The sequence below is a fragment of the Brachyistius frenatus genome, unplaced genomic scaffold, assembly GCF_029030835.1.
Source record: "Brachyistius frenatus isolate BFR_SWC_R1_liver_20210118 unplaced genomic scaffold, ASM2903083v1 Contig_22, whole genome shotgun sequence".
Taxonomy (NCBI): domain Eukaryota; kingdom Metazoa; phylum Chordata; class Actinopteri; family Embiotocidae; genus Brachyistius; species Brachyistius frenatus.
In genome coordinates, this window is record NW_027210621.1 from 5,359,920 (window position 1) to 5,386,179 (window position 26,260).

The 26,260-nt window shown below is 42.9% G+C and overlaps 1 protein-coding gene across 2 annotated transcripts; it reads right to left on the bottom strand.

Moving 5' to 3' along the window:
- Positions 1 to 1,392: 1,392 nt before the first annotated feature.
- On the bottom strand, positions 1,393 to 25,208 carry kdm3b (lysine (K)-specific demethylase 3B). Of its 2 annotated transcripts, XM_069697091.1 has the most exons (25): positions 24,670 to 25,208; positions 19,226 to 19,390; positions 18,023 to 18,136; positions 17,754 to 17,859; positions 15,814 to 15,938; positions 15,667 to 15,726; positions 14,847 to 15,548; positions 13,549 to 14,746; positions 13,256 to 13,472; positions 12,934 to 13,148; positions 12,633 to 12,785; positions 12,328 to 12,435; positions 12,070 to 12,197; positions 11,675 to 11,981; positions 11,299 to 11,552; positions 10,563 to 10,835; positions 10,272 to 10,443; positions 10,044 to 10,134; positions 8,965 to 9,095; positions 8,739 to 8,858; positions 8,278 to 8,301; positions 5,418 to 5,557; positions 4,020 to 4,196; positions 3,775 to 3,909; positions 1,393 to 2,436 (listed from the first exon to the last, which is right to left on the bottom strand). In XM_069697091.1, exons 1-25 carry the CDS (start codon positions 24,874 to 24,876, stop codon positions 2,356 to 2,358), a joined length of 5,403 nt encoding a protein of 1,800 aa, XP_069553192.1. In that variant the 5' UTR covers positions 24,877 to 25,208; the 3' UTR covers positions 1,393 to 2,355. The 2 variants fall into 2 exon arrangements, with proteins under 2 accessions (XP_069553192.1, XP_069553193.1); XM_069697092.1 differs by lacking the exon at positions 8,278 to 8,301.
- Positions 25,209 to 26,260: the final 1,052 nt, after the last annotated feature.

A 26,260-nucleotide genomic window follows, 5' to 3' on the forward strand; every position in this document is an offset into this window, starting at 1 on the left:
CCAGAGTTTGTTGCATCACTAAAACACATCTTAAATGCTGTGTTAACATTGACGAGAAAATCTGCAATGTGTTTGTGAAGGTGCTCGGTCATCCAGGTCGTGGTTCTACGTTTCAGCCGAAGGTGTCTGGACTTCTTTTTAGTTTCTAGACGACATGTTGCCTCTCATCCGAAAGCTCTCTTCAGTTCTGATCAACTGGAGGAAGAAAAAAAAAAGCTTTTCAGACAAGAGGCAGAGCATCTTCAAGAAACTAAGACGTCCAGTTGTCTTTGGATGAAACGTAAATTAAACAAATCTGCAACAGCAACCACTAGATATATTTACAACTGTGGCGATGTAACAATTGTACTGTTGTCCCCTCTGGAACCGGTGTTATTGAGTTCTCCACAATAGTGGACCGGCCTGGTGGCACATTGCAGGGCTGCCTGATCATCAAAAAAACCATCAAGTGTTTACCAGCCCTCTCTGGTGCAGGCGAGAATGTGCCTGTGTTTTTGTCACTATTGAATTTTACTGCCACCGACTGGATTTTGAGATGTCTGGTATTTAGTAGGCCGCGTGCCCTTTTCTCAGTGACAATAAAAGTGGAAAATATTGTGAGGATTTCCCCCTGGTGATTTTGGATCCATTTCCACCAAGGATCATGGAAAATTGGCCCATAGTTTTTCCATAATACTGGTGACAAAGAGCACCAAAAAAACACAACCTCCTTGACAAAGTAAGAAACTCTTTGAGACACATCGGATGAGAAGACACGCGGTACTCGTCGGGTGGCCTGTAATTTTAAAATGGTCATTTGTCACTTCTTTCATGCCGTTTAGGAGTATTGCAATGAAAATGAGAACATTTGTCAGAATAAATAGTTTAATAGTGGGACTTTAACTGTTTGTTTGTTTTAAATACTTAAAAGATTTTACACAATGTATTTGTCAATCGGCAAAAAACTGTCAACTACTTCAATAATCAAGTGACGGTTGACGTCATATATCAAGAGGCTCAGGGAAGTTGATGAAATAAAAATGGATTAGCCCTAATATTTTTGATTTTGATTTTATACACTTTATTAATCCCCGAGGGGAAATTTCTTCACTACAGCAGGGGGGCTCTCAGGGGGGAGATGCTGCAGCAGGCTGCCACTAGCGCGGCGCCAGGTAACCTGACCTGAGGTGCATGTTTTTGGATGATGGGAGGAAGCCGGAGAACCCGGAGAGAACCCACGCAAGCACAGGGAGAACATGCAAACTCCGCACAGAAAGGCCCAGGACCGGATTCAAACCCGGAACCTTTTTTGCTGTGAGGTGACATGCATTTTAATACATTTCTCTATCTTAAAGACTTTGTTTGTGCTCGCGTGGAGGTTTTTGTTGGTAAAAAAAAATAAACAGTGAACAGTAGTTTTTGTAAACTTTATTGTGAAAAATCAAACAGACTGCTAAGATCAATATATATATTGATACAATGTTAATGGCCAGTAGTTCTGTTCAGCTGCAATTGTGATTCTTGAACAATGTTGTCGGAAGTCTGCAGTTCATTCAGCCCACAGGACAAAGACAGGTGAAAAAGGACTGCTCTCTCTGAAGCCCTCCTGATCCTTATCTTGAGGTGTATAAAAAGAAAAGACTTCTTACTCTAAAAGTGAAATAAGAAAACTAAAAATACAAAACTTTGGTCTGCTTCCCTTGACTGGCTGCTTCGCAAATTCATTTCAGCCACAGAGGGCAGAAACAATCAGATGTTTAAAAACTTCAACAACAAAAATCTACAAAAACAGGTTAACCTTGCTCCTATTGAAGAAAAATAATATCAATGTCATCAAAATAGGAAAGTTAGCCCAGTACTCACATTTTGTCAGTTGCTTATATTGTAGCTGAACCTCTGCTCCAAAGGCACGGCAGCTTTCACCTCCCTTACGCTCACATCTTACATGTACAATGAAAAACAACAGAACGAACACACTGACCTTAAATACAGAGTTAATCAAAAAAAAAAAAAAAAAAAAAATTAAAAAAAATTGGAAAACAACTAGACAAGTTTGAGCTTACTGTGTAACAGTGATAAAGGACTTCCTTCATCAAGCGCTGATTAGCCCCTCCCCCATCTAATACCCTCCCCCAAATCAAATGTTCACTTTCCCCAAAGCTAAACCTTCAACTGCCCCAAAAACCTAGACTATCTTTGTACTCTGCACTCTGCAGCTTGTACTCGTGTGTGTGTGTGTGTGTGTATGTCATGTATGCTCTGTGTGTGTGTGTGTGTGTGTGTGTGTGTGTGTGTGCGTGTGTACACGTGCGTGTGTGTGTGTGTGTGTGTACGTAGTGCAGTGGGCTTCAGAGGCTGGTAGTTTGGGAACAGGAACTAGGGGCGTGCTAGTTTAGGTTCATGGGCCTTCAGTGTCCCGACAGCATCCTTCACTGCGTGATAGATGATGTTCTTCACCTGAGGAAAAGCAACAGGGCGCATTTGTTACGACAATGACGAGACACGGAAACTATATCCTGCCACGTAACGCTACCTCACACTGACTAGGGTCGGGTATTGTTTGAAATGTCTCAACACTGGTGTAAACATGATGCCCCAACAGACAAACAATACTTTTTGAATATCATCTTTTTTTTAAATTATTATTTAATTAAAAAAAAAAAAAAAACTCTCAAATGTTGATTTGACAGAAGCAGTTGTTGCTTTGTCTATAAAACTGAGACACAAGTGGAAAATTATATTATAGATCACAAACAGCCTGATCAAAGAAAATAGTAGAAATCTCAGTATCAATAAGCTTTCCCAGTGAAAACTCGCTGACATACTGCTGCATCATACTGGAGTACATGTGGGGATTGTGATTAACTTTGTCACTAAAAACATCTTCCTTTTTTTTAATCTTTTTAATAAGATATCCAAAGAAACCTGTTCTGCTTTTTTTTTTTTTTTTGTGAATTAACATTTATAATACAGCTGGACAATATATTGATATTACATCAATATTGTGACCTATTGAGACCAGATATTATCTTTTGATCTGATTTTTAATATAGTGATGAGAATTATTTCCTGATTTAAAACGCTGCATTACAGCAGTGTGATGACGTTTATTTTATCAGACTGTTCTAGCTGTTCTATTATTAATAATTTGTACTTTGATGTTTTATTATCAACAATTTCATTGTGTAAATAAGACCAAGAGTTATCTTTAACATATTGTCGCAATATCAAGATATTTGGTCAAAAATATTATGATGTTTGATTTTGCCCCAACTAATACTAATACTACAAATAATTTAGCAGAAGTCTTCCACCAGTGTGCACACATTTGAGACACATACACTTGCAGCATCATGGCAGTTGAAAAACTAGTGCTCTTAATGACACCTCCAACTGCTGTAGTGTCGTAGAAATACTTTAAATAAAAGGAAAGATTAATCCTGAACACCTGAATTCAAATTGTTAAAGAAAACCGATTTTTAAATAATAAAAAAAAACACAAGATAACATCCGATAATGAGTTGTATTGTACTGCCATTTTATTTTACCGACGATGAGTATTATATAACTTAAGACAATCCTTGCAATTGAACTAGATTTTGTAGATTTCAATTACTCTAAGCAACCACTAAACCTCCTCTGAACTGTAATAATGAGCAGATTATAAAAGGTGTGAACACAGTTGCATCAACTCTGGAATCCTACTTTGAAACAACACGAAACAAAGATCATTCTGTCGATGAAGGTGTTCAAATGTGACATGAAAACTACATGTAGAGAGAAAAGCACGCCGACCTGTAGCTTGTCTTCGTGGTTGGTGTGAGTGGTGGACAGGTGCCTGAACTCCTGGGTCAGTCTGAAGCAGTGCCTCACATGCTCAGGAGACACAAAGTCCTCTGCCACCTTGATGCAGCTGTACAGGTTGTGCACCTGAGAGGGGGAAACATGTAACGTGTGCAGACATGCGTGTTGAATCGCGGGGCGCTCATAAGTGGCACATAAAGAAAAAGATTCTCTTCTGCGAACACAACTAGTCTGACCTGGTGTGGAGCTCCAGCGGGGATGAATACAGCATCTCCTAAGAACTGTACAATGGCCCAGCCCTGGACGCCATATTCTTCATAGAGCCTGCGGCGGAGCACCTGGTCCAGGTACCAGCTCTGGTCGTGAATGGGGTCGTGATCTGGAGGGTTCTCTTGACCTTGCTCTTCTCCCACCTGACACGGGGACGAATAAACGAAGGCTTAGAAAGGTTAAAGTGCTACGACGATTCTCCGCTGGATTCAAACTGGGGACAAAGCTGACTTTTATTCGTGCTTCACAATGACCTGCTGTTGACATCGAGATGTAGCTTCTCCCCCTTTTCTACTTACTCAATGACAATTTTGCCATCTGTACAAGTGAGGCTGTTTTCCATTTGGCCATTTCAGCCCAGACATCTGGCCTGGCCGTGAGGCGGATCAAATAGTGGCCAGCTTTAGGCTGAGAGTTTCCACCTCGCATCAACATGCTCCCTGGCTGACCACCTGAGGTTGCATTTCAACCCCCTCCGCTGTTTATGCAAAGCGACACGTGGGCTACGTGATGAAAAATAACAAGTGAATAAGCACAAGAACAGGAACCTGAGGGCCATGACGTATTTCACGTTTGTAAATGTCTGAACACTGGAGTTTATAAGTAATCACAGCCTGAAATGTTCGGCTCCTTCGATGAATTCATTATTCATTAATAATTGATTCACAGCGCGTCTCCGCCGCGTCTCTCCCACTGTTACGAATGATGCGGGTCGAAAATAACACGAGATTAACGAAAAGGAAAAAAGCTTAACCCAGAGGAGGCTTTGGTGAAACAAGCGTCACGTGTTTTAATTCACTAATCAGCTGATTCATGACGTCAGCTTGCAGTAAGTTTCTCCTGCTGTCGGTCGGCTACAGTTCAGCTGATCAGCCGAATCACACAAGACATTAATTAAGAATAAAAGAAGAGCAGAAAGAGATCGGATCGGGTGAAAGACTGAATGGAGAAAAAAATAAAATAATGAAAAACGAATGGACCTGCTATAACGTGACGGTAACACACCGGAGCTCCGGGTCAGATACCGACACAGGAACGCAGAGCTGCAATTATTTTAATTGATATTCAGGGGACGTCATGCTGAGTAGGCGGTCTTACAATGCGTCCTCGGGATGGACTGTGTTTCCGCTACTAAACCAATGTGGACACATGCGTGCCAGACCACCTCCGGACACGTGTTTCCACCTGTACTTTTGCGGCCCACTTGTGGTCAACATCGCACATGTCCGGATTGAAATAGCCAAATGGAAACGGGGCCAGTGACCCTCACAACATGTGGTTGAATATGTCACAATCACAGCTAACGACCGAACAGATTGTGGAATCTTTTGCTCGAGACACAAATCTACTGCTTGATTGCTGACCTTGCGGAGCAACTCTCTGATCTTCTCGGCGTCCTTGGCAGCATAGATGTGCCAGAGAGCTCCGGGTTTCTCCTTCCCCTCGTACACCCTCCTCTTCGTCATTTCATCCACGTCGCCCTCCTCAATGGTGGTCATGACCTCTGGAGACCGAACACAAGCAACGACACACACACACATGCAGGGCACCAAAGAAGTCATCAGCAGTGTCTCCATGACGACAAGAAGTTACAGTTGACATTCTTCAAGCGGCCTCGTATAAACAGGTTTTGAGCTGTGATCGTTGATGAGTCAACATCACTCGAACACTACCGTCTCTTCTTTTCTTAATTCCTATTTCGTGAATGACTAAACATATAATGCCTCAGATTTGGGACGGCAATTAGGATCTGTTAAATGTAAACTTCCTGTCTATCAGAGCATAAATGTTAAACAATGTACAGCCATCACACCGTTTGACAATAATACTACAAAGCTGTAGTTCTCAACTGGTAGCTCGTGACCTAGTTGTGAGGACGGCGGGATTTTGCGACGTAACAAGATTTATTCTGACGTGCACTAATTTTCTTGAGCTGCTCTTAAAATTACTATTTGCAAGTGCATGATGTGATATGCCACAAGCCTCCCAAACAGCAGTCCTTTGTGCTCATCGTTTTCTCCCAAACAACTGTGACTAATTAATGCAGCCTTTGGCAAAGCATGAAAATGCCAGAGCAGGACTAGTACATAAAAGCCTCGTAGGTAACAGAACTGTTAATTCTAACAAATCATGAAAATTGTTTACATCTTAAATGTTTGGGCTGTGACTGAGGACAAATGTGGATCTGTAGCCAGACCAGTTGAGAACCACTGGGGCAAAGAGGAGGACAAGTTACAGACTACACAATCACATTTACTGACACAACGTCCACATCCACAGCGTACTAATGATTTATAGAGCAGCTAAAACTACGACCTTCGAGTCCGCTGACCTCTCATTTTAGTGCTGATTGATCAGTGATTCACAAAGAGAAGTGGAAAGAAACACACGTTCAGGACTACTACGGAGGCTTTTAGTGGATCTTTGTCTTCCACCAACCCGAAGCTATTTTCTGCCCGTTTTCTCTTCGCAACCTAACCTGTGTGACCAGCGAGTTAACTCATTAACAGTGTGTGTGTGTGTGTGTGTGTGTGTGTGTGTGTGTGTGTGTGTGTGTGTGTGTGTGTGTGTGTGTGTGTGTGTGTGTGTGTGTGTGTGTGTGTGTAAACTGGCACAGTCATTCTTTTTTGGTCACTCATCCATGAATCCTTCACAGCTCTAAGTTTATTTGCCTACCGTTAGATACATTTTCTCCCTACATCCAACCAACCACAAATGGTGAAACACTCTTTTAGGGTCATCATGTTTACATGTAGTCACACTGAACATGTTAAAATGAAAAGGAGGTTAAAGGCAACAGAGAAAAGAAACCCCGAAGTTGGGGCGATCCGATAGTCGAGAGGTTAAAGCAGCAGTCATTCTGCTCTATGTGTATCGACCGCTCCAATAAAGACAAAATGCAAAAAGAATCCCGAGTGGTCAAGTGGCCCCTACTGGCCGGATTCGTAGCCACTTCAGTAAAGTCAAGCTAAACTTATATCAGGTGAGGCAACTCGACAGTATTAAGAGAGTTACAGCACCAGTTCTAGTTGCCGGTTTTAGAAAGAGATCCCGCAATACTGCTGTAAAGAAGATCGCAACATACGCTGACTTTTCTTTTTTTTACAGTGAACCAAACAAAGTTGGTATTAATACGGCTCCGGTGTCTGGTTTTCGGTAGCACGTCGGCGCCCCGTAATGAAAGGTGTGACATGTCGGCATCTAGTCCTGCGCCATGCCCGACTCCCTTTCACACAAACGTCAGTCCGGCTCTGTGACTACCTCCGGTGGCGGCTTAATTGCAGAATAATAACATCCCCCCCGTTCTGTGTTTGTACCTTTTGTGCTAAACGGCGAGGCGGAATAATGGTGCACCATTCCTGCCTTGAACAGGCTGTTTCAAAGGGGCTACTATAAACTTCAGCACAGATGGCTGTGGTGGTGCCGTTCTCTTCCCGCTGTCAACATTTGTCAGCTCTCTGCTCTGAAATGTAACCCGTGTGTTTCCTCTACCGACCAACGGACAGGCCGTCTTCACTACATCGCGTACACCAAAAAAACCCGACAACAACCATAAATCAGCCCGAGGATGAAGGGCACAGTGAGCTCTGGTGCCCGTAGACCATTTCAATTTGAATACCATTAAATTACAGAAGAATATTAGATAAGGGGTATTTGTCTCGATGAAATCCTGACGATACCCATCCCTAGTTGTGTGTGCATGCGTGCGTGCGTGCGTGCGTGCGTGCGTGCGTGCGTGTGTGTGTGTGTGTGTGTGTGTGTGTGTGTGTGCGTGTGCGTGTGCGTGTGTGCGTGCTACAGTGATGAGTGAAAAGAAGCCAGCAGGGGAGTAGGGGTGTCTGTTCTAGATGTCCCTCATTCAAACTTTTCTCCACAGTTTAAGGACCAGAGCACTACACACCCACAACTAGCAGGAACTGAACTCCCAGTGTAGGAACTACAGAACCCAACAGCCCAACAGAACACATTTTCCAACACAACCCCGAACACCACATAGGAGGAGGACAGCGGATTTACAATACCATCTGTCAGTCAGTAAATTAAAGCTTTCGTTCGCATGGAGGGTTAAAAGAACATGCAACAACAGCAACCAAGGGATGCGTCTCAGTGCTCGGGCCCCTACTGCACAGATAATAACAAGAATGGAGTGGAGGAGTGAAGAAGGGGAGTTAGTCAGTAAGAGGAAGGACATGCTATTCGAGTGATACAACAAAGTCTACAGACCTGTGCGTCCAGACATAGCTGCCTCTGTGAATGAGAAATTTGACCACAATGTAAATGAGTGAGACCGACTAAAGGGTCTTTTCAGGGTCCTGTCTAAGCCAATCAAACCTGTAACTACTAAAACAGTCTTACCATGATGTTTGGGATTAAGTTGGGAGATATTGATTAGATTGTTCCGAGAGGCATCAGATAAACGAGGGGAGTGACATCAAGTGTCTAAAACTCTTCCCTTCATGTAGAACTTAGATTTTATACAGTGTCTCGGATTTGGTCGATCAACTTGGAAGTAAAATTGCAAATAAAATATTTTTACATTATGAAATTGTGTCTTTTGGGAAGCAATTATTTCAACTACATTTAGTTGCTCAATTAATGGTGAGACGCATTGTAATAAACGTATTTTCAATGTGTGAGAGAGAGAGAAAGCAAGACAGAAAGAGAGCGTGTTTTAGTCTACCGACCTTGCTCCTGGTTTCCGTCTCCACGAGGGATGCCGACATACACCATGACGTTGACAGCATCAGACACATCCAGATGGAGGTTAGTGGTTCCCACCTTCCTGTCTTCAGACGAGATTAAGCCTAAAGATAAAAGAGTACGCGTGGAAGGGAGAGAGAGAAAGAAAATGAAGGCCAATATATATATATTAGAAAAGAAATGAAGTCAGACCCAAACAATCCTTCTTACCATAGGCATTGTACATCTTGGGTCCAAGGTCAGGACGTACAAAAAAGTTGGGCAGGCGGGCTGCAAGGTTCAGACGACCATCTCTTTTTGTGTACTCAGGCAAAGGGAGGTTTTCCATTAAATCATCAAATCTGGAAAAAATATGAGACCATCAATTAAATGACTGACCTTACTCAAGTATGAATGAAAAATGTGTTTATACCTTGCAAATAATTCATTGTTTTGCAAAAAAATAAATCCTAAAGCTAAAATAAAATGGAAACAAAACAAAAAAAAATGTATATAGTTTACAAGGAAAATAACTGGTTCAAAAAATGGTTTGGCATTTACGGTATGTGTGGGATTTCTGAAACCTTGAAGTCAAAATACTCAAAAATATGGTGTTATACCACAGGTGCTTTCCCTGCATGCCTCTACAAAGTGCAAACGTTACACAGCCAATGACCAACTTTAAACGATCCTGGTCCAAACATGCTGCATGCTTATTACAGTGTTACTCGCAGGTTGAAAATTGACTTGTAGTGGTGGAGGGTGTGTGCATTCAGAGACTAATGCAGTTTAAAGTGGTGAGTGTAAGCCAGGTGATTTTCTGTACCAACAATTTACAGATGTCTCTTAACGCCTCACAGGTAGGCTATTGGTTGATGCTAGCGAGCTGGCCGCGTAAAGACACGCCTCTCGTCCCTGACTCAGACAGGTGTGTAGCCAAAAGTCTGTTTGGAGGGAGAAAATTGACCCACGCTGAAGCGAAGTGAGTTTATCTAGCTCGACTGGTCGCCCAAGTAAAACCAAAATTGGAAACGCAGTACTGGCTCACACTGCTGATGATGAGATTTACTCCTGAGGTATCGCAATTGGGTTCAGAAGGAGTTTCTGATAATCGAGACAACTCCTTCGGTGCCATAAAAGTACCAAAGTTCAGTACCCAGTCCTATGTGAGGTATGTTTACAGATATATGGTGTGAATACAATGATTGATGCACATGAGACGGCACAACTGAAAAACGTGGCTGAAACACTTTCTGTATAGATACAGCTTGGGACACACAAAAAAAGCAACACAATTTTGTGTTCCTCACCGTGTGGGCATCATGTCCCTGAAGTCTTCACCTGGCGGCCAATCCTTTAATTTTAATACCATGGGATTGCCATCACTGTCTTGCAGTCGCTCTGTGCATTCACAGGAAATAAGTTAATGACATTTGACTTGCATCAGAAAAACACATGCTCGAAATAATACAGTTGGGGTGCACATGAATGTAAAAACACTAGTAGATGGATTTAGGGAAACCGGGTTGGGTACTCACTGGAGATGACCTGAAAGCCGTCCCAGAAGTCTCGCACCTTCACATCAGAGATGATAGCGCAATTTCTGCAGTTGACCAGGTCGACGTCCTGGTCTCCAAACTCCTCACTGAAGGCCTCAGGCAGCCACAATTCACCTTTCAGACGTTTATGTATCCCCGACACCAACACAGGCTGGGCACAAAAGAGAGCAGATTAAATAAATCACAGCATAACATAATTCAGTGCAGTCAAATTTCAACCCATTCTTTCGTTCATGTGAAGAATTGAATTTTACTCATTGTGATTCTTACTTGTCCCTGCTTCCAGCACTCTCTGAAGATCTTCCAGTTGTTGCCGTTGCTGGGATCCTGTAGGCAAAGGAGTCGCCCATCACACAGCCAGGAGTGTGAGGTATGCGGTTCCAAAACACTAAGGCCCATTACTCCATCTTTGCGACCCCCCAACACACCGAGTTCGCCACCTTCAGAGGCCCCAGTGCGACGGCCCTCTGCCTTCTTGGTCTCAACAACCGAGGCGATGATGTGATCCAGGAAGTTCGGCAGGCTGCTCTTCAGCTTGTCACCCTGACAGACCAAAGAGGAGTTTTGAGTTACCACTTATGTACTTGTACAGTAAAAGCTTAATCTTTCATTTTGTGGAAGAGGTCCTTTTTTTTTTTTTAGCAGTTTACGCACTGGCATTTACAAAATATAACAAAATACAATTTTGGATCAGTTCGGTTACCCCTAATCTTTGTATTCTTAATATTCAAATTAAAAGAACTGTGGATTTGCAGGGGAAATGTGATTTGACTTTATATTCTTATTCTTGCTGAAATGCAGCAGAATTAATTAGGTCTTTAGCGTTACACTTTTCATGTGTGAAAAGACTGCATTGAAGTGCGAGTTGAACTAATAATATTTCGGCACAATAACTTGGCAAGTTCAGAAACTGATCTATGCTGATAAAATGTTTAGTCTAGTATATCTATCGACATTTTAAAAGACTTCGTAAAACTACATGGAATAATGAAAACTTAATACTTACGCCTGATGAGGTAAAAACAGAGGGGAATGGTACCCCACTGTCTCCAGGGCCCTGGGGCAGTTTGCCCGGTCCGGAGTTGAGCAGGTCCCGCAGACTGGACCCCTCAGGTTTAGACTGGACTATGCTGGAACCCAGTAACAGGCTGTTAAATAGCTTAGGGCTGGAAGCAGAAGGCTTTGACAGGGCACTGAGTGAGTCCAGGCCAAAGGGAGGCCGACTGTCTCGACTCATCATAGAGCGAAGTGAACCGGATTCTGGAAGATGGTAACAAGAGCATGGTGAGTGACTAAAAATCTCATACTGATTTAGACTTCTTCTTCTTTTTTTTTTATGCACCGAGATTATTCTGGCTCAACGTTTTCTATTTCTTTCTTACCTTTTGTTTCATCCTTGGCTTTTTGTGTGGCCAAGTCTGCCAGCCAGTGCAGAGCAGAGCTGTTGCCCTCTCCTGATGAGCGTGACTCCTTGGCAGAGGACTGAGTGAGGTTACAGGGGGAGGACGTACCACTGGTGGAGTTACTGGTACTACCTACACTTTCCCCACCCCCACTGTCTGCCGGTGCAGCTGTTTGTGTAGGTTCCGTTTTGATCGTTGACGTCTCTGCCTCAGATTTCTCTGATTTTGGGGCGGTGCCAATACCAGAGGCTGCGGCTATAAGGCCGCCCCCACTGCTTGTTGTAGACTGCCAAGACGAGCAAAAAGCAGAACATTAAAGTTAAACCGTTTTCAAAATGCACAAATATAAAAAGACTGATGTGACACAACTGTACCTGTGAAATCCCATTGGGGGCAGTAGGGCGCACCAGAGGCTTGGTGTGTCGACTTGCACAAGGACAATTGGCTTTAATACCCCACTTGCCTCTTGCAGAGTGCACCATGTCACCTATGTTATAAAGAGCTAAAGGAGAAAGGCAATAAAAGTCAATCATTACACCTCTTATTCTACCGACACAAGAACATATTGAATACTTGAAGTTCATAAGGTGGAGATTCATGAGTTTATTTTAAAATCATAATGTATACGTTACCTGTTCCAGGTATAATCTGTGTCGGCATGAGATTCTGTGGCTCATGAGGTTGCCCTTTGGCACACTTCAACCAGGAGAAAACATCATCCTCCGGAGATTCATCCACATCTGAAGGAAAGAATACACTGACCTGTGTGTCTTCAACACACTCAACACCTCTGGAAGTATTAACCTCACATACATGTATTTCTATTAATATATATATATATATATATAAATGCAATCAAATTAAACAAATTAGGTTACCACAATAACGCTGTATAAAGATGATAACTAGCTCCTTAAATGTGACTGTAATGACTCACCCTCCCTTGGCCTGTTCCTGCGGAGCCGATAGCAGTCCAGACACACTCCAAAGCCACACTTGCGACAAACCCAATGGATGTTGAACAGGGTGGTCTCACACACGTCACACATTTCTCTGACACCTCGCACAGCGCGTTTCCACGCCACTTTCTCTGAGGGGCGGCACCAAAAATAACAGGTTATAAGCATGGTGGACGCTTCGGAGTGTTGATTAAAATGTAGAACAAATAAACACAGGACACGACTAAATGTGAAAAAACATGGACTCCGTTGAAATCTGTGAAATGTCTCTCTACTCACGGTGAGGTTCCACCATCATCATGGCCTCCTTCTCAGACATGACCAACTGACAGAACTGGTCTCCCACGTTGGCCAGGATGTACTTGGAGGTATCGAGGTCGAGGCCCTCTTGGACAGCAGGTGCAGGCAGCCAAAGACCCATGGCCATGGAATCACTCTGCTGAGGACTCAGGAAGCCTTCCACACGCAGTACACCCTTACGAGTGAAAGCCAACCTGGTCGCCGGCAAAAATGAGGTTAGTTTGATAACAAAGCATGATTCTGATAATTGCACAGCAAGACACTGTTGCACCCATTAGACAGAACGACATTTAATCTGCACCTTCTGAAGTGGAAGAAACGACAGGCCACGTTTGGGTCGTCGTCGTCATCGCTGTCGTCGTCTGTATTTCGATATTTACGGTAACGCTCCAGACGGCACTCGCGGCACTTGTGCAAGTGAGGGGCCACGTTGATGCAGGAACCATCTTGGAGGAAGGACTCACCAGACTGCTTCAGACGGCGCACTTTGCTCTGATCTTTTAGAACAGACTGGCCCACTGGAAGAGACAAGCTAGTGTTAATGCTGTTGTTGAACTAGTTTAAAATTCAGAGTTTGAAGTGGACAAGACTTACCTTTGAAAGGCTTGTTCCGTGGACGGCTCTTGGCAGCCCCTTGGACTTTTGTTTTCTGCAGAATGGCCCCATCTTTGGCAGGATGAGATGGCCCTCCTAGGACTTGGCCTTTCTCCAGACCCTCCTCATTCTCGCTCAGGTCCGACAGGTCACTGTTGCTGCTGGAGTCAGAGTCACGTTTAGACGATTGGCCTCTTTCTTCGAGGCTAAACTTTTGAGACTGGCTCTGGTCAAAGGACACGGGCACTTCCTCCATTTCACCCGGGCCAATGCTTCCAAACATGGGGCAGCCTGAGGTGGAAGTAGGCATCTCTCCAACTTCTTGTTCCTCCTTTGTCACAGTCCCTTCACTCTGTAACCTCTGAGAGGAGGCTGGTGCCGGAGAAGAAGAAGGGCTGCCTGAAGCAGCTGCTGAGAGTGCTGGGAAAGAGGAAGACAGAATCCCCTTAGGTGGTTCTGCCATAGTGAACAGGTTTGGCTTGCTGTCCAAGGTTGGACCAGAGGTCTGCGTCTCAGTCCCACTGAGGCCAGCAAAAGATCTGTGAGAGGTTTTATCCCCATATGCCAGAAATGGATTAGCAGGCTCATTGGAGGCCTGTAGAAAAAGGTTCTTGTGGCTATCGGAAGAATTAAACCCAGACTGTAGCCCCAATCCCCCGACAGAAGTTCCATTATTACCGTTCTTCTTAGAAGCACTTTGGGCTCCAGAGGCTACAGCAAGACCACCAACGCCTAAGCCAGAGCTCTGTCCTCCTGCAGAGACCCCCATGGTCTGGAAGGCCGATGATGATTTGTTGAACACACCATTTCCCGTTGGATGGGCCTCAGGCACTTTGGGCTGCTCAGGCTTTTTCAGCCCTTCAGTGGAGGCTGCTGGCTTGAAAAGGCTTGGGGGCTCTTTACTCAGGCTCTCAGACACTGCAGTAAAGTAATTGGTGTCCTTGGACTGGGTCTGACCAGCAGTTAGGCTTGAGCTGGAGCCAGAATTCTGGGTCATGCACTGGAAAAACAGGTTTTGGTCTTGCTGAGACTGATTCTCATTCTTGGCTCCTCCAAAGCCGAAGCCAAAAGGCCTGGGAGTGTCCTGGGAGGCTGTGGTAGTGGTCGGAGCTCCATTGGTCTGAGAGGTAACATCTCCAAATACGGGAGCAGAGGGCACAGCTTGGGACAAACGAAAACCTGATGCTGTTTTGGAGCCCTGGGAAACAAAAGAATTTGGTAAAGTAAAATGATATTAAATACAGACTGCGATTAGTTTCAAAGGCATCATGTAAGGTTCGAGATATGTATCGTCTTACCTCGGTCTGGCTTCCCCAGGTAGGAGCTTTAGGACTAAAACCCACAGAGGCAGAGAGTGCCACACTGGGACCGCTGTCTTGCGACCAAGAAATGGTGACAGGCCCCGGGGAAACAAGAGCAGCTGTTTTAGAATAAGCTGACTGACAAGCCTCCTCTCGGTCTGGCTGGGGGGATGGGGAGGCCTTGGGGGCTGGAGCTCCAGGGACCAGGATTGGCATCTGGCCTAGTGAGGGAAAAGATGTGGTGGAGAAGGGGGAAGGGGCTGGTTTGAGGGGAGGAGGGGTGGGTGTGTGAGCGATGGTGGTGGTGGAGTCTGCTGCTCCCTGTGTGGGGAGGGAGCGACCATTTTCTTTGACGTTTGCAGGGTAGCGAGGAGGAGTAGCATTTGATTGATCCATCTGGAGTGAGGAGTTGGTGTTGGGGGACGACACTCTGCCCTGAGGAAAGGTTCCTTCTGAGGAGCTTCCGTTTTTGGTAGTGCTGCTTACTCTTTCACCAGCGTCTCCAGCCCAGATCCCCATCCCTTCCACTGGAGTTTTGTTGGAGTCACCACAGCTTTGTCCATCCGCTCCCACATCTCCTGCTCCTTTAAAACGTTTTAGGTTCAAGTCATCCTCACTTTCTGAAGCAGTCCTACGTCTGCGTCCACTATCTCCCTTCATTGTTTCACTGTCCTTCCTTCGCCGCCCATTCTTGCCAAGCTAAAAGGTGGAAAATATGAGAGAATAATCGGATTAGCACGTTTAAAAAAAATTTAACCAGTTCAACAAAATGTACAATTATTTAAATAGTATAGTTAGATTTATATGACAAGCCTACCTCCTCCTCTGTCAGCATGACATGTATCACACGGGGATCTACGATCTGATTTTCTTCTCCCTGCAGCAACAAAGTCTCATCGTGAAGCAGAACTCTTCCACACCATGACCACCAGAATATAATTATTAAAAACTAAATGTTATTTACCTTATCCAAGGTAATCTCCATGATGTGTGAGATAGGGTCGTGCTGTGAGACGAGCCCTGAGGCCCAGCACTCTTCAAACTCTGGCTGGTACACACGAACCCGGCGTCCTTGAATCGTGTATGAACCTAAGAACAGGAACAACGAAGAAAGGACCCGTTAGATTTTCACAGATTTAAGTGACAGTCAGGGGATGTAGAATAAATTGCCTAATTATTTTCAAAACACATTTTCCTCCTTGGTTACATCAAACGCAGGCACTTCTCATTGTGAAGTGGATACTACGGAGACGTCCCCCCCCCCCCCCCCCCCCCCATACAGCCCAACAACTCCTCTGATCTCTTCTGTCTGGATAAGTGTTTAACTGACAAGAAGCTAACTGGATGTCTGAAACATTTCTTCACTTAAATTCTGACAAAACAAAGATTCTTGTCAGTGGCTCAGAAAGCCTGCATACACAGACTAAGTCATTTCTCTGTGCCATCACAAAAAAATATTTTGCCAGTTCATTGCTTTAAAGATGCAGAAGCTGTACTTGTATGCCTTTGTCTAATTGTATCCGATTGTGTGATTGTCTCCACAGGCTCCAGCTAGCGCAGAATGTGGCTGCTGGACTCTTGACTAAAACCAGGAAAGGAAATCACTTTGTGCTTTTAGCGTCAATACACTGGCCACCATTTTCTTTTAGAATTGATTTTAAAGCTCTTTAGGTGCTTTGGCCTTATGTTTAGGATTCTTTACCAGCTGAATGATAAATGATTGCCTATGTGAACAGCAATTCTCCACTGGCAGCCACACATGCTGAAGCTAAACCACCTCCATGTTTAAACAGATGAGGCGGTTTGCTTTGGGTCATAAGCTGATCCTTTTTTCTCCATACTTTGCTCTTTCCATCATTTTAATAGAGGTTGATATACAGTATCTCTGGTAGCTTGTTGCTTCATAGATGGTCTGTATCTATTATTTTTATTCGAAGTGAACCAAAGCATATATAACTGGGGTCTGGACTGTATGAAACTCAGAAGTTATAAAAGTACACTTGATTTGTGGATGCATGTGTTGCAAAAGTAGACCTGCAAATGATACTACAGAGGATGAACGTCTACCATGCAGTTCAAATAGGCGGTGGACATCAAATCTGTCTTTAATCCAGTTCACAGAACAAGTCTACAAGAATGCAACAAATCTGTCAGTGAATTGTTACTTCAGCATTAAATGACCTTCATGGTATCTGATTATCAGTCAGCGTAGGAAACTTAATGGGGTAAAGGGCAAAAATGCCTCAAGAAATCTCAGAATGCCTCTAAAAACTGTGATGAACAGACAAAAATTATTATATTTACAAGTTTAGACCAGTATCCTCATACTACATTAAGTCATCTTTTTATTGTCATTTAAGTTTGATTTCCGTCTCTAACCCACACTCACTCAGACAGCGCTATTGTTCACACTACATACGATCATAACTGTTTGATATTGGGCCGAGATCAGGCAGGCCTGCACCAGCAGTGATAACGTTTTATGACACATAAATTCATAACACATAATAATAACACTCATAATACAAAAATTAAACAGTAATTTCTCGTTTCATAATTTGAACTAGCCTGGTGTTTCCCAGCGTGAAAATACGGCACTAGGCACGCTCCATAGAGAATTGTTTCCAGTCGTTGCATCCAGCTGGACGCAGACTTCTGGTTAATTTCAAAACTATTGGAGCAGCCTTTAACTAATCGGCTTTTACCACCATTTGCAGCAAAACTCGACCACCGCCGCAATTACATTCACAAAAAAAAACGCTCGACTTCAACGTCATCACACTTAGCCACCAACACTGGTCGCTGATTGGTCCGCCCTTCAAAATGGCTCCAAACTCCTTTCAACGTTACGCAGGAAACAGTGTTAAGCCAAAACACCCCGGAGAAAACATGGTTGAGTCGTACCCTTCCTGAAGATCTCCTGCAGTTCAAAGTCAGTACGCCAGCTGGAGATGGCAGCCTGAAGAGAGGGTTGCTCCAAAAGCAAAGGATGTCTTGCATCTTTATCGACCTGCATAAGGATACAAACAAAACTGTCCTGAAATTGTTCCGAGAAATACCCTCAACAATTTGACCTTTATAAAAAAAATATTTTTATTAGTTTTCTGTCAATTAACTGGTTAACTTAACCACAGTATTAAATCAACAAACACTGCAAAAATAAACTAACATACCTCAAACTTCTGAATAGTTTTATTATCAGGCAGGAACTCAAAATTCTTGTTTCCAAAATACTCAACAGGAACCAATGATCCCAAACCCACTCTGTCCACTAGTGAGCGGAAGACCTGCAGAAAAACACACCACCATGTTGTTATTTGAATTTAGGCATAGATGTTTATAAAGACTTCATTCAGCTGAACAACAAAGGAGTAACAGGAAAACATAAATTTAAAAGCTCAAAAATATGCATGTATTTGGATTGGAAAAATCTATTTTCCTACAAATTTGGCTTTTTTTTTTTTTTTTTTTTGCACTTGATGATAGCTGGATGTATTGCAAGCCTCGAGTCATGATATTCCCGTAAACTGTCACATGGAAAGTTAACAGTCCGCAGACCTCAGGATGGTTAGCTGACTGATTATATAGAAATTCCCTCCACGAGTGGGATAGGCTGAAAAAAAAAAAAAAGACTCACTGCACATTTGATCTGACCGCCATCATTTCTGCCTACACGGTATGAAACCGTGGAACTTGAGTGAACAATGTGTGGACCCTATATTCAGACTGTACTTGCCATCGCTGTAAGGGAGGGGCATTTCTTTTTTTAAGAAGACATCATTATGATGCCTTGCAAATACTATATATATATTAAAAACATAGTTATGTCTTGTTTGATGTAACTGAACCATCAAGAACTTAACTGAACACAGTAAAAATTGAACTGATTTTTATTAATGAAATTGAATCAATCTTGAAATCAGAAGATCAGTGCCAATATTTAGCCCTCAGTGTTCACCATTTTAAGTAAGTCATAAGTGATTGTTCACAGCATCTACAAGGTCATCTTAACTGACTTCAGACATGAGCCTTACCTACAAGCCCTCACAAATCACTATCAAAAAGGCCACAGACAAGACTGAAATAATTATAGCTCGAAGTTTAGCTGGGGTTGTGACTATGGTTTTGAGAGATGAAGTGTTGCAGGCCATACAAATATTTTTCCAATTTATCTCAATAACTCCGAAATAATGTTCATTTAGATACAAGTCAGATAAGATATTCACATATCAATTTGACCCAAAGTATGTGCACCACATTGTAAAGCCAAATGGGCACCCTATTTCCCATATACGGAGGTAGCCCGGACCATTTCAATGGTTAATTTGTGTGCATAATTTAATAATTTTACTCCTGCTGTGCAGCTGGGCACTCACCAGAGCAGGCCAAGGCGTGGCTGATCCTGCAGCTCCCGTTGTCCCGGTACCCTCGCTACGACTGGCCCAAACGATAGAGTCTTCTATCAGCACAGCTTTCACCCCGTCATCGTACACCTGCACCCAAGAACACCTCTGCGAAGCATTCTCAAACTCCACAAATACCTGCAGTCGGTGAACACAAAGAAACACGAGATAAGCAAGAGGACTGGAAATAGATAAAAGACGACACAACTTCCACTTTTCCAACTCATGCTACAGCTCTACTGTAACTGGTTAAGTTGCGGACGGTAGCCAGTAGTTTTTACAATATCACCTCCAAAAGGTGTCGTGAAAACCCTGCAGAACTCTGATTGGTCAGAGAGAACGGTCACAAGTCGTCTCTCCCTGTTTAGCAGCCAAGCTAAAATAGTGGCTGCATTTTGTGTTATGCTGAAGGTGATAAATTTGCTCGCCAAAATCCACAAAAGTACCAAAGTACCAGAAGCGAAAGAAGTCAAGTTGCGTAGAGCCAACATCATGTTAAAGCAAATATAGCAAATCAAATAGATCAAACAGGCAGACCAACATGGAAAAAATATATTATTGTATATTACCATCACTGTTTATTCTACAGTCTATACATAACACATAGTATAGTCAATTTATTGTTCCAATATTAGTCTTCTCAGCTTTATTTCATTTAGCCTTTTTAGTTACTGTACCCTCCACGTGTATTTGGTTTCTACCTCATTGTTTTTGTGATTTTTGTGAAGTGGGTGGTGTAACACTGTAATCGCTCTTAGCTAACATTTTAAGGTTAAAATAACACAACACTAAAAAAGAAGACCAGATTGCTGCTGTTGTTGGACAGGCAAACTATTCTCTGCCAGTGCAGACAGTAACACCGATCCTCCTCAGCGGCCAAGAGGTCAGTAGACGCGTCCCTCAAATGTAGTCAACGTGCAAAGCAATGCCTGAGAGCACCAGAAACCCCCTCTGAAAGAGCATTTCGTAACTATAATAATATTTAGTCTCATTGCAGTACTACCAGATAAGGAAACTTTCCAGTCTGCGCTGTTTATGTCATCGTTTTGCTTGTAAACCTTTCACCCCGTTATCGTACCATTTATAACATTGTGACAGAATCTGTCTACAAATACAGTAAAGTTTGTGTTGCTGGCGCGATCATAAATCATACAAAAATTTGCATTGTGCACATTAAATGCAACCCAAGCTTTAGAGTGGCCCAGGACTGCTAGAGGATAAAACTTTGAACTGGGATGAGTGACTGACTTACATTAAACTATCTTAAGAAGAGTGCCCGTTAATCATTTGTCACCAAGCTTGTTTGGTTTCAAGGAAAAAGTTGATGATTAGTTTAGTCAAAATAATACAACACTCTAAAAGAACATTTGGCTGATGGCATCAAACACGAGTCTATTGTTGCTGACTTTAGGCAAATTATATCAATTTAATACAGTATGCATACAGCTCAGACGTGTTTAAACTCGGGGTGGGAATTTCATGGCATGTTATTGATTAACACCATCCATGAAAGTGGGCAACAAATAACCCTCCTGCTTCACTTAATAAGGACAAAAAAAATAGCTCGCGAGGAAATGAGAAATACATGAAATCAAAGTAAAAACGTACATTTCGTTGTTAGTTATCTTACTACGGTTACTCGCTTAGGCAAACAAGCAAACTATTCTACGGGGAACAAACTTGCTGAGGTAAGATCAAGGAGGATGCTCAGACTTCAGGTGCTGATGTACTCCCACAGTTCAGGAGGATTCCCTAAACTTTGCAGTCAAAACGTGTTCGAGATGCACCGACAGTTAGATGTGGTGGTATCTGATCATTACCTCCCCAAAAAAAAAGGGCCCTTAAGATTTAGATTTTATACACTTTATTAATCCCCGAGGGGAAATTTCTTCACTACAGCAGGGAGGCTCTCAGGGGGGAGATGCTGCAGCAGGCTGCCACGACCGCGGCGCCAGGTAACCTGACCTGAAGTGCATGTTTGTGGATGATGGGAGGAAGCCGGAGAACCCTGAGAGAACCCACGCAAGCACAGGGAGAACATGCAAACTCCGCACAGAAAGGCCCAGGACCATACTCGATAATCCACAGATCTCCATGTGCATAGTTCTAATAGGGACTATATCTTCAGCAAAATACTTACAAGGAAAACTGTGCAAGTGGATCATTACTTACAGACAATTTGTCGCCCATGTCTTTTTTCAGGGTTGTGGGAGCCACAACTGACTGCATGAGTAGACTGCATTTGGATCTCAAGCGTATAAAACACAAAATATCTGCTGGGCTAAACAACTTTGCAGGTAAATGAAAATATACATTCTTCTTTTTCTTCTTTTTCTTCAGGGGAAGACTACGCAAAGCACCCGTTTCAAGCAAGTAGTGTTTGGCGAGCTGGCTTTAAATGATTAATCAATTAAAAAGCCCTCTCCCTGGTCCAAAGTAAAGCGTTTTGTGAACTGATATGATATTTCCATTTTCCACAATTCATATTTCCCAAGGCAACAGTAAAAGTTAACCAATGAACAGTCATTTCAATTCTCTTCATATCTCCATCAGGTATTACTGCATTTTGCTGTATATGTTTACAGAGTTAAGTACCATAAGGTGGTTGCATAGTGTTAAGTCGGGGTTGGGTAAAATTGACAGAATTATTCTTACCCCATAATTCAATAATATTTAAGGGTTCATCACAACATGTCACGTTAAAAATTGTTATGATTCACTCTGAAAACTGAAAAACTCTTAACACCATTCAATTTTAATCAACAAAGTCACAAACAGGAAGTGTTAGTGGTGCAGAGATAAATCAAAACAGTGTTATTTTGCCCGAAACGTAAACCGATTTTTTTTTTTTTGGAAAGCCATTGAGTCCACGTCCTTATTGATCCACAGTGGTGCTCGGTCCCACAACAAAACTGTTATCAGATGCCGCGTGCAGGGAATTCTCCTTTTGATTGGAGCATTTTGCCCTGATTTGTTTCGGGCCAAACCAGCAAAGAGATGGGATTCCCCCACCTGACATAACATTTCCTGTAAAAGCAGTCAGCGGCTGTTCGTGACAGCTTTATATCCATGCAAAGGAATTAAATAAAAGAATCTTAATATTAAAAGGTGCTGCAATTAGTCAATGTATCGATTAGTTGATTTATGTTTATACAAAAGCACCAGATATTAAGACTGAACTGGAAACGGTCTAAAGAGCAGAAAATGTTTCTACTTTCTTTAAAATGGTATAATACGGTGTGAATGCACTAAGGACACGTTGAGATGTGATCAGAGCACATTCAGAGGAGCTCCTGGATGCATATGGCAGCATTCTCGTAGCAGTGTGTACGCAAATGTGTCCTCTGCCACACAATTGATGCACTCGACGTAAACAGAAGTACGTACTTAAGACCAAAAGTGTCATATCTAGCTAGAAGAAGCCAATTGTTTTGATTACTTCTTCTAATTTTCAGCAGAAGCCGCACGCAAACGCATTTCTGCCTATTGTCGCTTAAAAAAACAACAACAAAAATACACATTTGGTTTTCGCAAACAGAAATGACGTGAGTGGGTTTTTTTGCATACAGAATGGCGAAGGGGGATCCAATCCAAAGCGACCACTTGAAACACATGTGGAGAACGATTTTTATGTCCACTTGTGATCGCATCACCCAAGACGCATGTTCGTGACCGGTGTGAAGACAGCCAAAGACGCTGGGAAGCAAGAATCGAGATGATACCTACAAACGCATTATTTTATTGATATAACTGGATTATGACCCGGCAGTATTCAATACACGCGTACAATCTTCCAACCACAAATATCCACCGCCTTCCTCTTTATTAACCACTGAGTCGAGCCTCCTTGCAAAGTTTCTTTAAAAGTTTTAGCACATAAGGATTTTTTTTTTTTAATTTTTCTTAATGCAGCCAGTTGTCACAAATTATTTTTCAAGCTCTTTAAAGTGTGAAAATTGCCATTTGTCCCAATAGTTTGAGATCAGTCAGTCAGTTATGTAGGGTGGTGGGAATCACAAGAGTAAACACAGACCCAACTGAATGACCCCTGGTGGCCCATGACATGCTGTATACATTGAACAAATGAAATGATTGACAAATGAACTGGTGTGTAGTCATGCATGTCCTTTGGTTGTATTGTTTGTTATTGTGAGTATAGGCTGGGAGAGAAGCCGTTTCTGACTCTCTACCTTTGTCAAAGTAAACCTAAAACCTAACTATGATCACACTGATCATGTTGTCAATCGAAAACGAGGGCAGGGCAGAACAATAATCTGTTGCACAGATAAGAGTTTCTTAAGCCCTATTCCCACATTCATATTCATGTTTATCGCACCTGGCAAATATCAGTTTTGAAGGGTGAACACCTTCTTAACTATATAAAAGGTGAATCATTTCTGTTTGACTTTTGCTATTTCCAACAAATAAAAAGTGCAATTCTGCAACAACACTCAACGGTTTGACTCATTGTTTTCCTAAAATTATACAAAAGCAAAGTGGACATTTACAATTATTGTATTTATCACTTTAGATTATTTTCCAAAAAAGGGCACGTTTAGTTCAATTCAGCAAAATGCTGTAAATCACTGTTTAATCATTTGTATATTTAAGCCCTATACAACTTTTGAAAAGTGCTGGACAAATAAAGCGTTTTTTGTTAGTTTAAATAAATATTTGTTGAACTTTCCAGCTGTCTGCTGTTCTAATAGTACCCTGCTGTTCGGCTATTGAGTGTAACTGTCATGTAGGTCAACCACCACCCCATTTTTTTTGTGTGTTTTTTTTTTTACAAATCTCGCTCAATTGTCTCCGCAATGGAGCAGCCCTGCACAGTGCGGACTCGACATGCATTGCATATTACTTTCACTCATTCAAAGTTTTATTTAGATTACCACCTCGTCCGATAGTCTGAACATTAAAGATGTGGACCCTATATTAAAGTCGAAGGGATTCCCGGTTCGCCCTCATATGAACTTATAAGCCTTTAACTGGTCTAACTGCGATGGTTCCCATCACCGAGCACCTATTTCTGTTATTCACTAGTTGCCGGCGATTTGTTACAATATCGTGAAAGCTTAGTTAGCTCTGACACAGCTGTGCTTCTCAAATGATTGATACAGCTCAAGGTAGATGTCATGAAGCTACAAAAAAAAAAAAAAAAAAAAAAAAAAAAAAGGCGAACAAAGCGAAGGCCGGAAAAATCCCCGGCCTCGAGTTTAGCTTCGACCTCACCGCCTGGCGACTTGCGGCGCTGCGTGAGCTTAGCGTTGACTAACGGCAAATGTACCAACGCTGACGGTTAAAAACGAGTTAAGTGGGGTAGAAAGCACACGGAGCAGCAAGTACACGTTGATTATAGATTAACTGGCGGGTTATTTAACGACGCAGTACGACACCAGCTGTATGTAAACACTGACCGTCAGCCCTGCAGCAGCGGTTGTTGTTGTCGACTCCCCTCCGCTAACCTCCGGGGCGGCCAGGCCGATGACGCTCACTGCCCGCACAGTTCCGCGTAGCCAGTCCCGGGCCCAGGCAGCCTGCTCCGGCTCGGATCCGTTCGCGGACCTGCCATCGTCTAGAAGCAAAAGCAGACGCTTACCTATCAATTCGAGAGAGTCCCCCATGGTTTGCTCACAAGGCTAGCCGCTGTGGTGAGAGCAGCCACCATGAACGGCGTGAACTTCTCCGCTCGGGATGGGGACTCGAGCGGCCGCTAACGTCAGCGGACGAGCCGCGGACACACGCAAAACCGCCTCGGATTCAACGTCGGTGCTCGAGGGAGTTCGTTTGGGCCGCTTTTGCACGCGGCGGACACACGGCGGCGGACCCGAGTCCACGCCAGGAATTCACCCCCGTCGAAATGTTATTGTCCTCGGCGTTAACGCGACTATCCTGCTCCGTCCGCCATTGAGCGCTGCAACAATCAAACGCACTCCTCGTAGACAAGCAGCACTGCGGAGACGCGGAGAAAGAGTGCGGAAACAGCGACCTCTGTTGGCCGAGTGGCGGAGCCGCGCGGTGAGCGCGGCTTTATCTCTGGGTTTTCCGCAGTGTTCACCAGAGGTGGACCACTACGCCTGAAATAAAGACATATGGTGAAGTCAATTCAATGGAATAATGTATTTCCGTTCAAGTCGATCCAGGAGCCTACTGGGCTTTTGAGACGGATCCACATGTTGATATTTACTAATTACAGAGATCAGTATGAAACAACATATCGATTTTTTTTTTTTTTTTTTTTTTTTTAATTAATTCTAGGGATAAACGTATAACTTATATCTAACCACGTAAAAAAAACAAAAAAAAAACAGTTTGGATCAAATCTCTTTTTCAATGCTGACCTTGATAAGAAGGCAGCAAAGTTACATATCAAAGGCACGCCAATTACGTACTTACATTAAAATACAAATCAGGACATTATACGAGGAACTAAGCAATAGCTCGCGTTTACACATCACAGAAGAGGATAAATTCATACTAAAAGTGTGGCAAAATAAATTTGATTTTAAAGCAAGATCATTTTGTGGTAAAAAAAAACAAAAACAATGGTTAGCTTTGGTCTAATACTGGTTAAAGAGGTGATAGTTTATCCTGCGGGTTATTCATTCCAAGATCAGTCTCAGTTCCCAGAAGTGGCCCCTTTTTGTTAATGATTCTTTGAAATTACCTGAGTATCTATTATTAATTTAATAATTTGATCTAGTAATGTGTGGGAAGCCACAGGTTTGCAGTCACATTAAACAACGCCAAAGAAAAGAAAACAATAAACGTATCATTTGTTTGCCTTTTCTATGTCCTCTAAGATTTTGTGTCATTATTATCATTTATATCATTACTATTAGTTGTAGTAGTAATAGCAGTACTAGTACCGCTTGCTGCAGCAGCATGATGGTATTAATATTGTTGTTGTTGATTGTGACCACTAGGAGGTGCTACAGCGCCACAAACTCTTCGTTGAAGTGCAGTGGGCAGTCAGTATTTCAAGGGTTCTTGTGCCATAGCAAATAC

What these genes read in the sequence shown, in the direction of transcription:
- kdm3b (XM_069697091.1), bottom strand. Translation starts at nt 24,876, where the DNA reads ATGGGGGACTCTCTCGAATTGATAGGTAAGCGTCTGCTTTTGCTTCTA. An exon ending in GCAGGAGATCTTCAGGAAGG is followed by an intron (nt 15,939 to 17,753) that starts GTACGACTCAAC and finishes TCCTGTTCTTAG; the next exon opens with GTTCATACACGATTCAAGGA. An exon ending in CAGGAACAGGCCAAGGGAGG is followed by an intron (nt 12,436 to 12,632) that starts GTGAGTCATTAC and finishes TCTTTCCTTCAG; the next exon opens with ATGTGGATGAATCTCCGGAG.